General features: G+C 41.6%; 3 protein-coding genes across 4 annotated transcripts in view; 2 read left to right on the top strand and 1 right to left on the bottom strand.

The window, feature by feature from the left end:
- The window catches only part of efna4 (ephrin A4), a 35,811-nt gene extending 33,528 nt beyond the window's left edge, over positions 1–2,283 (top strand). Inside the window, exon 4 of the mRNA XM_031853148.1 lies at positions 1,826–2,283. Coding sequence (XP_031709008.1) covers positions 1,826–1,848 — 23 coding nt within the window. The 3' untranslated portion in view covers positions 1,849–2,283. The remainder of the gene's footprint in view (positions 1–1,825) is intronic.
- A 3,308-nt stretch (positions 2,284–5,591) lies between these two features.
- On the bottom strand, positions 5,592–11,603 carry flad1 (flavin adenine dinucleotide synthetase 1). 2 transcript variants are annotated; one of them, XM_031852448.1, is made up of 11 exons: positions 11,214–11,603; positions 10,204–10,297; positions 9,885–10,053; positions 9,089–9,466; positions 8,518–8,631; positions 8,172–8,439; positions 7,703–7,850; positions 7,282–7,380; positions 6,958–7,147; positions 5,941–6,014; positions 5,592–5,842 (listed from the first exon to the last, which is right to left on the bottom strand). In XM_031852448.1, the coding sequence occupies exons 2-11, from the start codon at positions 10,209–10,211 to the stop codon at positions 5,707–5,709; spliced, it is 1,584 nt and encodes a 527-aa protein (XP_031708308.1). In that variant the 5' UTR covers positions 10,212–10,297; positions 11,214–11,603; the 3' UTR covers positions 5,592–5,706. The 2 variants fall into 2 exon arrangements, with proteins under 2 accessions (XP_031708308.1, XP_031708309.1); XM_031852449.1 differs by lacking the exon at positions 10,204–10,297.
- Positions 11,604–13,326: 1,723 nt separating this feature from the next.
- shc1 (SHC (Src homology 2 domain containing) transforming protein 1) overlaps positions 13,327–16,126 on the top strand; it is a 20,729-nt gene continuing 17,929 nt past the window's right edge. Inside the window, exon 1 of the mRNA XM_031853019.1 lies at positions 13,327–13,538. Coding sequence (XP_031708879.1) covers positions 13,395–13,538 — 144 coding nt within the window. The 5' untranslated portion in view covers positions 13,327–13,394. The remainder of the gene's footprint in view (positions 13,539–16,126) is intronic.

The following is a 16,126-nucleotide window of genomic DNA, read 5'->3' as shown; positions in this document are numbered from 1 at the left end:
GTGACACATCTAGGAATAATTTCAATGGCCCTGCTGATCATATACGATACTTTATATATATATATATATATATACACACACAGAAGTAAACCAGTAATAGTTGCTGTGCATCCACAATTGTAGAAAATATTGCCTTGATTCGAGAACTCAACTGTGTTTTTAGTCATGATATAGATGCAGAAACCCTAAAGCTTTAAAGCTGAAGTAAGCTAAATATTTATTATGACTACCAGTTTAAAAGTTTGACTGTGATAATGACACTAGATGGCACAAAACTGCGTACAAAAAAAAGAAAATCACATATTTCAAATCATTTATCAACTTGGAGATTCAAAATGTCGCCTGAAATAATAATAAATGAGTCAATTGAAATAACACATTCACTCCTGAAAATGCCACATCACCACACATACAGCTTTGGACAAATCTGTTGTTTTTACGCTACATTTCATTATATTTATACAAAGTGATTCACTGCATCATTTACAATCAGAGTTCTGTTGGAAGATAAAAAAAAAAGACAACACACGTTCCCCACTCAGGTTCCATGTGTTGCTTCGTGTATTGTATGTGAGACGTTGGGCTGTGAAAGCCTCTGAGGATTATCATTGAATAATTTTGCAGCCTCGATTAATCGGTGTGCTATTTAATTTCCAGGTAATGAATAATAGTCGGGGCTTTTATTTCCTCTTTGGGCATAAGCAGAGTTTGTTTGTTCTAAATAAATTCTAAAGTAACCGCGTCTGCTTGGCCCACTCCTGTTCACATCTTTCACACGTGTCAGGCAGCCGATAACAGCATCATTATTTCTTCTGTGTGCTCACAAAGCAGGCATATCCAGTGTGTCACGCAAACTGTGATGAATGTGGATGGACCGGATCATAACGAAGGAAGGAAAAACACGTACGTATGAACTGTTATGGTGCCGAGCTCCAGCAAGAGCACTTGTCAACAGATAAAACGTCTTTTGTGAATGTGCTCTCGTTCAGATCCATTGATTTCATATTTTGTAATAACCCAAGGACGCTCTGAAAAGCATTGCAACTTTTTAGGGATGCCCAAGATATCATCTGTAGAAAGTTTATTCCCATGCCTGATTTTGAATACATGGATTCATACATTACATTGGCTTCAGAAAAGGTCGGACTTTATGGATGCAGTACTAATCTTTAATAACAAGAATCAGTGGACATTCGCCGGGCCTTTCTAGTGTTAAACATCTCTCATCTTTCTCACACAATGTTTGAAATATGGCTGTTGAGTGCAAATGAGCTCCAGTTGACTTGAGCTGAGCAGTTTTCAGCTTGCTGGTTGAAGTTTCACAGACCCTGGCCCTTTACATTAAAGCAAGCTCGCTGCACGTAACGCATTTCTAAATGCATACCATGTGTGCGGTTGCAAGCAGGGGGTCTCGGTGCCGTGTACCGGACCGCGAGCTGTGACAAACTCAGGATTATGAGACTGGCTTTTATTTGAAGACACCAAAACCAGACACAGACGAGTTAAAGTCAGTCACACTTCACGTGGCAGCCGAGCAAAGCAGCCTCCTTCCTCTTTCTCCTTTCCTTCCTTCCTTTCTTTCTCTCTTACTTTCATCCACTTTTAATGTGTGACACTTTGATACTGAACATCCTATTTCCTGTGTTCTGGTCGGTTGGCTTTACATGCAGACGGATTGGTAATTTGCATAGACTCAAAGGTCTCCCTTCTCTCCTGATGCTTTCTGACAACGGCGTGTCTATTCATCCTCTGTGTTAAGCGTCCCTCCGAGAACATCGCCTCAATTGCTGTCTCATGCTGCTTCAAGTCTCGTTTTACACTGCAGGAACTGATGAGGAATTGGATTAGGAAGATATTCCTTGAGAGGAAAGCATCGCAGTCACCAGGGCAGGCATCTGAAAGGTATGGTTCACTCCGATATCAAAGCTTGTTGCATGTTTTTGTACAAAGTCAGATGCCAAGTCATGCTGAGATCATATCACACACAGTTAACTCTGGATTCTGTTTTACCGAAGAGTCCCACCTGGGAGATTTGAAGAAAATAACTGATCACCCCAGTTCTTCTTATCCTCACATCACCTTTAGTGGCATACTTCCACCAGCCGACCAACAATCTCTCTTTGGAGAGCCAATTAAGTTTAAATATGCACAGGAGGTAAAAGAAATAGAGCTTTTCTTTTTTTATTCATGCTTGCTCCACTTCGTCTCAAATTACACAAAAGTTGCTGTATCGGAATTTCAGCAGTGTTTTGTTTGTGCTTTTGTAGAATTCAAACAGACCCTGTTTCAAAAGCACAGCAGTGTGAAATTAAAAAATAAGATATTCATAAACATGCATTTGATGACCAAACACATAACAAAAGTATTTTAGTCCAGATACTTTTAGGCCCCTAGTCAATACCCATATCCTCCCACTTTGTCACCCCAAGACGTGTTTTTCTTCCTCTTCTGGGTCAAAATCAAAACATCATCTTGGAATTCATAAGAAGAACTGAACAAGAATCCAGAGGTCTAGTGCACAAGAACGGCAGAAAGGAAGGAAGTGGTGTGACGACTACAGTAGAGAGTGGCTGAATACAGTAGTGAAGCCCAAACAGACATGAAGGATGAAACAGGACAGTGAGAGTGACGGAGTGTCAACTGAAAGAGGATGAAGATGGAACTGTGGAAGACAATGGAACAAAAGGACAAAGCAAATAAACTTTAGAGAGATATACAAATGTCAAAATTAATTTTGCTACTATGGTATCATGTATTGATAGCAAATGCAGAGGTGGAAGTGAATTCAGATATTTTACTGCAGTATGTTGTAGCTGTTTGACATTAGACTTTGGACATTAAACTGTTTTTTTTGTTTTTTTAAATTAAACCATATGAGCAGTTTAGTGGGGAGATCGCTCTTTGAGTAGAACTGCTAACTGAAATATGACGAGCGGTCACAAGCTAAAGGTTGGGAACCATAATGTGTTTATAATATATGTGTTTTATGAGATAATCATGTTTAGTTTTTTTAATGTGGAAAATCATGGACATGTAGTGGACTAAAAAGTACATTTGCTCCATCTTGAATATAGTCAAGTAGTCAACATACCACTGAGCAAGTGACATCATTTCATTGCCTATAGTATATGCTCCGCTCTTATATAGACCAGGATTTATTAGCTACTTAAGGCCCAGTTTTAGACCTTATTTTAAAAACATCATTAAATATTTAAAAATGCAGAAAATCCTCTAACTATATAACATAAGCAATGTTTACCCCCGCATTTACATATAACTTTATGTTTTGTCATATGCACAGATCCCACAGTGCATTATGTTGAATGCACATTTAGTATATTCTAATGGGCTAAGTGGTTTATCCACATTCTATCTTAAACAAAATGTTTTATACTTACAATGTAAGGACATCATTTAGAAAGACTAGCAATTGTAAGGTTGAACAGCTGTACCTTGCGCAAAGATGGTTTAAGAAGCTCGCAGAGAGACGCCCTGCGCACCTCCTGAAAGATGTGACCAGGCACCAGACAGAACTCAGAAGTTTGATTTGACAATCAGAACCGGGAGGTGGGATTTCAGGACAAGTACCTCACATACCTCACATAACAACAACCTGATTCATTCTAGGCACAGGATATCCTCATCCAACTCCTCCATGATTGTTTTCCATAGAGTTATGTTGGGCCAAACTTATATGGAACTGTTGAATCCCGCTTTTCAAATAAATCAAAGACTGCTAGTGGGATTTCTGTCCACTCCACTAACAATACGTGTTCTTGTTAGTTGAAGCCCTGGACAATAGTGTATGTATGCTATGTTGATTTGTGGAAAACACTTGTTTACTATCATTCAAGGTTGGATTTTTTTTTTTTGATGATTTGATGGCAACAACCAAAGATCCAAGAAATGCTCAAAGATGACGTCAATGGAATATATCTAATTTTATAATATTGGCATATGTTTTTAATCACTTTTATTATATACATTTTTAATACAAACAATTGTTTATATAATTACATTTGTATTATATATATATATAATGCACATTTTCAAATAAAATACTTAAAAAAAATGTATTTATTAATTTATGAAATGTCTAAAAGACAGATTAAATGGCTAAAATGAACCTTGGTGAAAATAAGTTTAGTAGACTTCTAAATTCATATAATAGACTTTTATTGATCGTCTGATAAGCTTCTCTGTAGTCATTGAAAAGACGATGTCCACTCAACTTTAGCTTGTCAACCTTGAATAACCTTAATTTATCCTCTACAGACAAGTAGACGTATAATATACATTTATCAAACTGGAAACGTCAGATTGTTTCTAACGTAAAGTGTACAAGCAAAACTGAAGACCAACTTATGGTCAGTATTTGAGTAAGCCAAAATGGAATTGGATGCTTTCAAGAAGAAGCAATTTATTTATTATGAGAAGAAGTTTATTGTGAGTAAAGTAACATATTGTAGGTGGTTATATCAATACAATTGAATTGCAGCACTATATACTAGAGAGAAACTAGACTATTTACTTACCTATAACCTGCGAGTAGAACAAAGTTTGGTCACATGGGGAACCCACCTCAGCCAGGAGTATAATTTTTCTTCCACACAAATATTCCAGACGGTGTTGTTGTTTTTTTACCACAAGACCAGAACACACACACCATTACATATCCACGATTATGAAGTCTCTGCTCATTGCCTCTTTTATTACCGTTATTATTAATAAATCAAGCAAGCCGTGAAGCCCGGACAGATAAATTAGGGGGGGCTGGAGGTGGTAATTGCTGGTGTAACAGTGTGTGCTACCCCGCGGTGGCCTCGTAAACCACCCGCTTTATTAGATCGGCCGGTATCGATCCTCGCTGCGCTGCGTTGACTAATCTCCAGGCGGGGGGAGAGAGAGAGAGAGAGAGAGAGAGGGAGAGAGAGAGAGAGAGAGGGAGAGAGAGAGAGAGAGGGAGAGAGAGAGAGAGAGGGGATCGATGAGCCTGGATTCAATCATGTCTGGAAACAGAGAAGGTAATTCATTGTAATCTCGTGTGCGAAATGGGGGGAAAAAAAAGTGAGAACAACGCGCCCTTGAGGTGCTCAAAGAGAACTGCAACATCAGGGTGGAGGTTTTCCGGTGAAGAGATGCTCAGTTAAATAAGCAGCAGTCTGCAAAATATGGATATTGAGTGAGACACAGATGAGTCAATACGAGCCTGTCGGTTGACCTTCAGTCGTCTGTCCACGCTGCTGCAGGCTGAGTCTCCAAAACCTGTTTGTCTCACCTTTACAGGAAACCGTTTCACATTATTCACCAGCATATTTTGATAGAGGTCTTTCGTTTTTACTGGATTAAGAAATAAGACAAATAGATTCATGAATAAGATAAATCAAGAGCAATATTTGAAGTCCTGCATGCTTCCATCTGTATGAGAGACTGAAAAAAATAGTAACATGACAATGGATGAGGATGACACAGATTGATGTTTTATTCAACAGCACAGAGAGCCATTACTTAAGCTGAAAGTCACATGTATAAACAAATAGCACACTCACGCACACAGACCTCCTTTACAATCTCATTCTGCAGATATTCGGCAAATATTCGCATGACGACTTGATTTTAAAAAAACGGCCACGTTTTCATGTGTGCAAGGGGGTGGAAAACCAGGCTGGATCAGTAACAGGTGACACGGTGAGAAGTGAGACCGCATCAGGCACGGGAGTTTCGCTCCTCCTCTTCGTTCTCCAGGAGGTAGGCCGCCTTGTACCGCGACACCCCCCTCCCATCCACCATCTGGAGGGAAGTGTTTCGACAGGTGTTGTCCATACTGCCAAGTGAGGTGTACCTGCAGGTTGACAAGAGACGTTTAAGACCAAGAATTCTGCACTGTGATGTTGTGAATAACGGATAAAGAAAGGGTTAAAACTTTGAATGTATTCTTACCCTTTATCATAGAGAATACAGTAGGGAACATATAACGTCCTCAAGAGCGACCAGATGTCACGATACGTCCAGTCCTGTAGAGTGTTGCAAGACATCAAATGTGATTGGTTCGTGATTGATTCACAATCAGTTCAAATGAGGATCCCTTTGAGATGCACTAATGTGATGAAGGGCAACATAAATTACCGTGTAATGAGATCAACTGGTGAGCTTCTCCTACACGCATCGTTTGTACTATTGCTGCTGTCACAGCATGATCGTTAACAGCCAGTCCAAAAGTATTTGCCATTTCTAAATCCATTATTAAATCCAAAATAAACAGCTATCGACATCTATTCTTCAGTTAACTGGAGCAGATGAAAGAGCGACAACATCAGACGTTGCTGCCTACATCAGATGGACTCGCACGGTGTCATAAAAACCTGCAATAACTTCTATTATGAGAAGCTTTCGATGTTAAATATTTGGTGTTGACTTCCATCACCAATTTGTTTTGGGGTTATATTGGACAGCTTGATATTGAACAGGTGTACCGAGTGTGTGTGTGTGTAAGAGAGAGGGGTGCAAAAATATTCATATCATCTTTTATAGTCATTACTGCGGGGCTGTTGAATTGCATTAAACTGTGCAGGTGCTCTGATATTTTGTTGACACGCTGTAGATCTGCACTCTGAAACTTCAGTCAAGATGACAAATAACATCATGTGTAACAAGGGGTGATTGCCTGGCTGGAGCAGTGAAAACTGATTTGTATCACCAGTCAAAAAGCAGTTTCTCCTCAACAAATGTGGGGACACTGAAGGACTGCTATTGATTCTTATTTTTTTAAATGAATGTCTACAAGTGCTCTTAAGAATAAGGCTGCATGTCATTTTCACTCATAAGAATTGGTTGATTTTGTTTTGAAGTGAATTCTTACATGATACGACTTTGTGGTCTGTGACACCAGCGACAGGAGCAATACAATAAGGGAGAAATACAAAGACTTAATGACTATGTAACTTGTGTGTGTCTCACCAGTAATGGGTTGACTCTCATGTAGTCTGGCCAGCCGGGGTCAGTGGGACACATGGCCGCGAGTGTGTGCGAGTAGGGGTCACTCCTCCTGGTTCCCATAAGGACAGCTTTCAGCTCCGGCCTCCTCTCCTGCACCTCGCTAAGCGCCTGCCGTATACTGCCCTCCACGGAGAATATCTCCAAGTCATATCTGTGGGAGAATTAATGAGTTGTGGGGGATTAGGATACTTCTTTTGACAAGATAAAATGAATGAATGAATTAAAATATATAAATACTGAAATGTGTTTATTGACAGTATGCAATATGGTGGACTGGTGGTTCACCTCTTTATCGTGTCCTGAAGGAATCTCTCCATTTCTGGGAATGGAGAGACGATACGGATATAGAGGGCTTTCACCTTGTCTTTACCATCTGGGTATCGTCTTAGATTGACATGAGGAGAGAAAAAAAAAAAGATAAGTGGGACACAGAATAAGATTAGATGTTTACCATTATCACTATCTCTCACTATCTATCCATCACAGGTCAAGAAATGTCCAAACAGTAGTCTGTCTCAGTCTAGCTGCTGCTCGCTTTCTTCTTCTTTTACTTTCTACAGTGATGCCCCGCTGTTCAGTTGTGGTATCATTATGTTTTTAATTTGACTCTCTTTGACCCACAGGTCATTTGTTTTTGTCCCGTTTAATTCAGCCCTTCCACTAATTGTCTCACTCTGCCCCCCCCCCCCCCTCCCCCTCCCGTTACCGTTTCAGCGCTGCATAGTAGAGATGGAGCAGCGCTGTGCAGTCTTTGCCTCCGTTGAAGCCGATGCAGACTTCCTCCGTCGAATACTGATCCAGTGCAGCCTCTATCGTTTTCAGCGCGGACATAACTTTCTCACCCAACAGTGTGCCTGCGGGGCACGAAAGCAACAGCAGGCGAATGTTTTACAGTGAGTGTGGACAGCTATAATATAAATAATCACTCATTCTTATGTCAAATTCAGAGAACACATCTTTTATGCCATTCTCTGATCAGTCTCATGCCAGTTATATTATCCTTTCTTTTTACAACTCACTATGATTTTACGATAATTACTTTAATCATTTTGCTTCCTTTATTGGTCCCGATACCCGTGTAAAGATTAAGAGTTCTCTGCAATATCCACTTTATATTAAGTTGACTTTGTTTAACTTTCACTCTCCCCCCCCTCTGCCCTCTCTCCCCCCCTCACCGCTGTTGGCCAGTCTGTACACCTCAGCAGTGGCGATGGACACCGAGTCAGTCACTAAGGGCACCACGCTTCCCTTCGGCAGCTCGTCCAGCAGCTGTGCCCGGGCTTTGTCCACCTCCTCCTGGCTATCCGAGTCCAGGACCAGCCGGACTCTGTGATAGTTGCTCAACCAGTCGGGGTAGGAGCCAAGAGCCACCTTCCGACCCCAAGCAGCCTGCAGTTTTGTCAGCACGGGGGCGATATCTGCTTCGTCTGCATCCACAAACACCTAAACGCAAAGATATCGTGTCATAAAAACTCCGTATTCAAGTGGATCTGTAAATGATAGGTTTGGTCATGTTGTTACCTCACGGGTGTGAAAAGTGGTCCCTGAAGCAGCAAAGACGTGCTCCAGCCCACTGAAGGCCCTCTCCATCAGAGTCGGGATCCCAGGAAAGATATACACGTTACGCACGCTGACCTGGGAGAAGATCACACGTCATATACCGAGAGAATGTATACTGACCTGCCCGTCTGTGTTTAGTGACGTTTGAATCTCAGCTAACCGGAACACAAATACTTGCAGCCGTGTATTCCTTACACTGCCAGTTTTCTGCAAATGTTCAATGTCATTTTGCCCACTTTTCACTCCTGCAGTCTCTGCTAAGCAGTTGATGTTGCAATCTGTCTTCCAAAATAACCCCCAGAACAGGATGCAACAGAGAGAGTGTGTGTGACTGCGAGTCCAGAAAGTTGTGTCAGCTAAATAAATGTTTGCCCCGAAAGCCTACTGCAAAGGAAATGGGACGTCAGCTTTAACAAAAGGATGCAGGCAGTCAGTAGGTGGAGGGTACTGATCATTTATATCTACTTTACTGTTTAATAACGATTGTAGCTCGATGAAGGAGCTAATCCTCCTCCGTGCTGCCTTCACTCACCACCGGGTAGCGGAGCAGTTGTCCAGTCTGAGGGTCGGTTCCATAGTTGAGATGGGCCGAGCGAGGCACCATGGCTAGCTTCATGGCGGCACTGTCCTTATCGGCCACCCCGTAAAATTCCTCAACCAACCGGGCGAGCTCAGGGTGGGAGTGCAACTCCTCTTGGAATGCCATGGCGACACTCTCAAAGGTGATGTCGTCGTGGGTGGGGCCTATGCCCCCTGAGGTGATGAGGTGTGTATACTGAGGGGAGAGCAGGGCCACCTCTTTGGCGATGACCTCCTGCACGTCGGGTATGACCGTTATGCGCAGCACGGACACCCCGAGCTTTCTTAGGGCTCGTGTCAGAAAGGCACTGTTTGTGTCCAGTGTGTGACCCTGTGAGACGAAAAAGACGGGAAAGAAAAACGCTCAGTCACAGCGAGAGCATGTTTAGAGACATGACATTGGACAAAGACTTCATGTTTAAATCATGATCGCGTCACGTCAAAAAGTAGCGGCGAACTTGTCGTTTGAAGACAGAGCACTGCTGCCACATCAAATAACCATCACAAGGTTTTCCTGGCGATATACAATGTGGATCCCGGACTGCGTAGCGGTGCAGACAGCTGAGGCATACTGATGAATTAGAGTGTCACGTTAGAATGTATAAGCACGCAGTCAAGCGCGCAGATTTAGCAGAAGAACAGTGAGGGGGTTTAGTTAGATTTTCTCAAGTCCACAGACGTTCAAGGATTCTCTGTGGGATGCTGTCAATCATACAAATACAGCGTAGTCGCACAACAAGTACAATCACCTTGAGTATCTCATCTCCGATGATGAGAATGGCTGCAGTGGGAGCATCCCCGTTGGCTGCAAAGGACGGACTGGAGCCCGGGTTGTTTGTGGACATGGTTGCTTTAGAGAGATGCACCGCCAGTTTCCTCACACGCACCACTGCTCGACTCAGTTTGGGGAAAACCAGGCTAGAAGACAAAGGAAAAAGTGCTCACTCTTCATTCAGCATTTTGCTCTTTATGCAGGTATGCTTTGTTCACTTTCTATAAGTGCGTTTTAAATATACACTTTTATTGCTTTTGTGATGACTCATACTCTAAGTTCATTTTGAATCTTACGTCAACATGAAGCATCCATATGGAGTATGCTTAATTGTTTCAATACAGTTTAGGCCTTCTTCTCCTTCATAACTTGTCTCCTACCAGGGAGTATCTTGGAAGAGACATGAGAAAGAGCAAATTAGATACAGAAAGAAGTGGAAAGTGAGAAGAAACCATGAGCGATTTGTGGATTTCGGCAGCACAGACAGTGCAACAACTAAAAATGTATTTCTATTAGTTGTCTTTTGACATATGTCAACAGATTAAAGTACTGATGAGTTGCATTTAAGATATATTATAATAAATGTATCGCTGTGAAAAGTATTCTAATTCTATTTAATAAGTCTGTTCACTGTACTTTCAATAGGGTATAGTTAGACCCAAATGGCCACATATGCATCAATGACACTGCCGGTGATACATACGGGATAGCCAAGCTATAAACTGCTGACATTGCAAGTTTGGTCTGTCTACAAGTAGTCTGAAGCAGGTGTGATTTACTAATTGGCTGGCATGGAAATGCAGTGAAGACTTGCCAAGATAATTAGCTAAGTGAGAAAGCTGGATCAAGGATCAAAAGGTGTAATGGACAGCTGAGTTCAGCAGTCAAAGCAGGTCACGTGAACATTCAATACCGGTAGTTGTATCAATCCCTCTTTGTATTCTATGTGAAGGATTTATAGGAGTTACAGGAGCATACTGTTATCTTCTCTTAACTGCACATTATATCACGTGACAAAGTAGTGAAGTTAACCTCATACACATTCATAAGAAATAAAAAAAAAAATTAAAAAAAACTACCATAAATGATGGTTTATTGTCAATAAAGCGTAAGGTAACAAAGCTACGTAAGTCTCCTTGCTACCGTTGTTTGCGTCACTAGCTTCAAGCAAACGTTAGCATTCAAGTACACGTTCATGGTAGATTATAATCCGTCTATACAGCCGATTTCTCGCCTCTGCCACACACTGTGAAGGAACACAATATATTGTTTCTATAATTTTGGAAACCAAACTGAGGCAACTTACTCCTGAGTCGCATATGACCTCGTTGCTTATCCAACCGTTCGTGGGTACGTGCATTGAGGGTACACGTCACTCAAACCCCTTTTCGTAAACCGTCCAATCACAGATAAGAACGGGATCCAGAGAGGTCCGACAGCCAATCAGGTTCACGGAATTCTGTCTCGACGGTCAGCCTTTATCTATGCGGAAGTAAATATCCCGATGGTCGCAGAATGAGCAGTATGTGTCCTTTGGACAAAGTAACAAATAATAGGCTGATCAGAACAGTACCGACAACTCGTATATGTGCAAGTTTTCGTTTTGCACCATCTTCACCATGGCTGGCGTATAGCAGTGTAATACATTCTACGAAGACCTTCCTTTCTTCTTCTCTGCTGCCCAAAACATAAGCAATGAACGTCACTGTGACTCGTCTGCCTCTGCTGGCTGGAGGAGACGAGATCCGATGAGTGAACCTCCTCCACCGTCCTAATGTCATGCTGTTAGTGTTTCTCGTCTAGAGGTGGCGCATGTTGGCATGTACATGAACAGCGAGTCTGCCTCCGCGGCTCTATTGAAACAAAGTGGAAGGTTCATTTATTGTATTCCACTTTGCTTTATTTGCGTGAGATTACACATGTGGTATAAGTTACATTATATGTAAGCAATAAAAAAAGGAGCACATTGAACTTCTGTGGGTGGTATCAATCATGCAAAGCATACTGCACAAGCACTGCATTTATGCCCACTCACCCGGATACTACCAAACAGTCATTTCAAGCAACCATTTAATGTTATGGTAAGTCTGCAAAGAAAAAGTATATGGAAGCCCTTTTCTGCTAGGAAAAGAAAATAGAAAAAGAAAGATACAATTATATCATGAAACATACTCATGATAAGTCAAAAATCATGAAATAATAAATCAGAATTAAGACAAAATTCTGATATAAGTGAAAATTATGAGATATGTCAATATATAGGCCTGTAATACATTTACATCTATTATGTACTTGTTTTAGAGAGGCTTATCTGACAGATAATGCATTTTGAAAATCAAACGCACAGGTGTGACTATTAGAGTTAACAATGGCTCTGTCTGTTCCAGTGTCCCAGTAAGCCGTAACAGTGTGACAGGGAGCCAACATGTAGATTAGGAATTCAGCCATCATTTATTTCATTATTTACACCAGCGCTGTCCTTACTGTGACATGTCAAATGTTTTCAGTGACAAAGGGCCTATTGTGCATACATAAATATCTAATCTGGGTGCATGTGAGCTGGTCTGCATGAGCTAAGTCAAATGTTTTGCTCATGGACATGTTTACCTGTTGGTAATTTTACTGTGTACGGTATAGTTTAGACAGAGTAACTTTAAACATGTACTTATATGAAAATCAAATCTCCATCAAAACATTGCTCATGGCAATGAGGAGACTAAGGAACTAGTGACTGAAACAAGCAAGCTTTGTTTGAAACACAGGACAAAATTGTTCAACTATTAATTTTGTCCACCCCATTTAAAACAGTGAGGAAGGTCACAGAACCGTGTGATGCAAAACCATCACAAACTACATCCCACAAACTTATCAGATGAATCAACAACTCTCTAAAACAGTTTCAACTAAAACCGAACTATATAACCTTCATGAAGGGATGATTTACTGCAGAACTGTTATATTAGACTGAATTAGTTTCAGCTAGGTGTACCTAATAAACTGGCAACTGAGTGTGTATGCCTAATATTTTAATGCACATAGGACTACCACATGTGCAACATTAAATGAATACTTCAGGGCTGCTATTACAGATAAACAAATAAGGTTGATGATGACAATACAGTGTATTTTTATTTGATTTTGTATTATTACAGGCAATTGGAGTCTTGTAGTAACTTGCGGACCAAAACATATATGGCATTTTATATTTATTGAAGGGAACTTGCGTGTTAATGCTTTTGGCGCACGATCTGGGGGTTTCTACTTTTGCGCAATGTACACTGAATCATTCGGCCAGGTGCATAACAGACACACGCACACACACACACAAATACAAACACACACACTCAGTAGATCCGCGGTCAGATGACGTTGCCATTTGTTCGCGGAAGTGGCTTCTGTCGTGACCGTGGAGGGGGGAGGCAGGGGGAGGAGGAAGGGAAGGAAGGAAAGAGAGAGGGAGGAAAGAAGAAGTTTAGATTAATCTCTTATGAAAGTTAATCAAAACTGTGAAGCGCGCGGCGGACAAAACCACCGACCTTTTGTCCCGGTAGATGAAATTAGGCCGAATTTTGAGCAGCGACGGCTTGGTGGGCAGGAGGGGCAACTCGAGGGAAAGGGAGGAAGAGAGCTGGTAAGTTGCTCGTTAAAGTTGACCACACTTTTGTGTTGGGGCATGGTTTTCAGATCTGTCGCGTGCTGTGCGTCAGTGTACCGCAGTTATTGTGCATGTGAAAAGTTTGAGGAAATAGTTCGCTTACCTTTTTGGTGCCTGCAGGGAAGCACTGTTCTGTAATGGAGATATTAAGACGATACAATGTAGCCTGACGGGTTACTGTAACAAAAAACAAACAAAAGAATTGTTGATCATAAATGTTTAACTTCGTCCTCGCGCTGTCAGACGAGTTTTCAGGTTTCGTCTTTTGAGCTTGAAGTCTGAGTAGCTGCCAGTAGAAACATCGCAGAAACACAGCAGCACAGTCACTGATAAATGACTGTAGTTGGTTTTAAAATAAGCAATGATGACCAGTCAACCGAGCGGCCACAAGCCGACGACTCTTTAATAAATGAATAGAGAACAGCTCACTAACGAGCCTTTTGGTTGTACACAGAAATATCCTCAAAATTGAGTCAGAGCTGAAATGATTCATTGATGATAGAAAGTTGATTGGCAATTCATTTGATAATCAATCAACTGTTTGAAGCCAACACTTGCTGGTTCCTTCTTCTCCAATGTAAAGATTTCCTGCTTTTCTTTGTTTCATATAATAGCTAACTGAATATGTTTGCATCTTGGACTGTTGATCAGACAAAACAAGTCTTTTGAATAAGTCACCTTTTGAAATATTCAGATTTTTCTCTATTCTCTCATTTTATACACACAAAATGATTGAGAAAGTAATTGGCAGATCAATTGATAATGTAAATAACCGTTGCAACTTTAAAACAAACCCTATAAAAAAGGGTCAGAGTCGAAACTAAATCTCTCCAAGTTGCTGTAAATTGTCAGCGAGATAAGCTATAGGCCTAATCAGTACAGACACACACACACACACACACACACACACACACACACACGGAGATCTTTTCACAATTACACAGCAATCTTACACTTTTGCTCCTCTATTCCTTCTGTGTGGAGCATATCCATGGCGACTGATCATCAAAACACACCTCCGATGTGTTGAAACGGGGTCGCTGTGACTTACGGTTCACCATGAACGAGTGAAGGACAGGCAGACTATTATGGAAACGGACTCAAGGGTATGGGGGATGATTGAGGCGACTGAAAGCAGTGGGCTCAGTGCTCTTATCAGGGTCAGCCACACCGCTCAGACCGGCAGCCCCCTGACATGATATCATATGGTGGAAGTTATCTCCGCTGATGAAACGGAGGAGAAGAGAAGGTCCAATCAACAGCTGATCCCTGAAAAATGGTAGATTCAGGCCAGACGCATGGCAGGAGCCAGACAAACAAGACACGTGCACTTACACACACACACACACACACACACACACGAAAATAACACAAACGGGAAGGACGGTCCGAGACACAACCTGTCAGTCAAAGAGGAGCATCTCGGCCACTCTATCACAACATTGGCACAATCCAAAGCCACTTGATTAAAATTGGATCTGTCCAATTCTGCTCAAACCGTATCAGTCGGAGGTGAAAGCCTTCGCCCTGATTGACGGCACAGCGTGACACTTGTGATTGTTGCAGCTTCACTTTGACAGGTGTGTGTGTGTGTGCGTGTGTGCGCTAGGGCACATAGCCATACACTCACCCTCAGACACACACAAATAGTCATATTTCTTTTGTAAGAGGTGAATGTTAGTGCTGATATTTGCCTTGAATTAGTCTTGTGATACTTGGCTATTGATAAGAACACAGTGGCGAGGTATTAAGCTGCTTTAAACATGTCGAGGCTGTTGACTGTGTGTGTGTGTGTGTGTGTGTGTGTGTGTGTGTGTGTGTGTGTGTTCTGGAAACAAGCTGTAGGAGTTTGTTTTTGAGGTCGTAGCATGTGGTTGTCCGTCTCTACCTCGACACAATAGGACTGAGCCTCAGCTGTGTTTCCTCCTGCACTGGTCGGTGGAGTGCACCATGCTCAGCGCTCTAACCGCAGTCAATCCTGTCCTGTGCAATGTTAAGATATTAGAAGTGAGTGTAGATTGGTTGTAAATCACACACACACAAAAAAAGCAGTCCTTAAGTCACACTGTCATGACAGTTGAGGGTATTATTTTGGATTGACTGGCTTCGATTGGTTTATGATTAACTTTGATGTAGATCCAGATCAGGGCTCCTCCCCCTCTGTCTAGCCTTAGGTAATGCATTGGGTGTGAGACTGAAGTTGTACCTCTGCCAAGAAAGGTCACTTTATGGTTAGGTCAATATCAGGTCTGGAGCCGACTGGATTCTGATTTCCTCGTCTGTCTCCGGTCGAGATGTAATCTCAGTTTTATGCTTTTGATTGTTCCCTATACTAATTTCAGAGAATAATACATCACCAGTAAGATTATGATCACTGAATTATTTTACTGCTCTGCAAATACTGAGAGCACTTTATTTAAATATTGTAGATACAATGTACTACAAGACAAAGCAGCGATTAAAACCAACTGTTGTTTGAGCAGCTGAAAAAACAGGGACTTGGAAACATGTTTTGCTAAAATAGTTGGGAAGCTGGGATACTGCAAGATGTATTTGAATTAGAT

This window comes from Anarrhichthys ocellatus, unplaced genomic scaffold, assembly GCF_004355925.1.
Source record: "Anarrhichthys ocellatus isolate YVR2014 unplaced genomic scaffold, GSC_Weel_1.0 scaffold13, whole genome shotgun sequence".
Classification (NCBI taxonomy): domain Eukaryota; kingdom Metazoa; phylum Chordata; class Actinopteri; order Perciformes; family Anarhichadidae; genus Anarrhichthys; species Anarrhichthys ocellatus.
Note: the sequence above shows the minus strand (reverse complement) of the source record. Positions and strands in the feature narration are given on the sequence as shown.

Coding starts and splice junctions, on each gene's coding strand:
- flad1 (XM_031852448.1), bottom strand. Junction 7,381..7,702: donor TACTATGCAGCGCTGAAACG/GTAACGGGAGGG, acceptor TGTCAATCTAAG/ACGATACCCAGATGGTAAAG. Junction 7,148..7,281: donor CTTCAGGACACGATAAAGAG/GTGAACCACCAG, acceptor ATTCTCCCACAG/ATATGACTTGGAGATATTCT.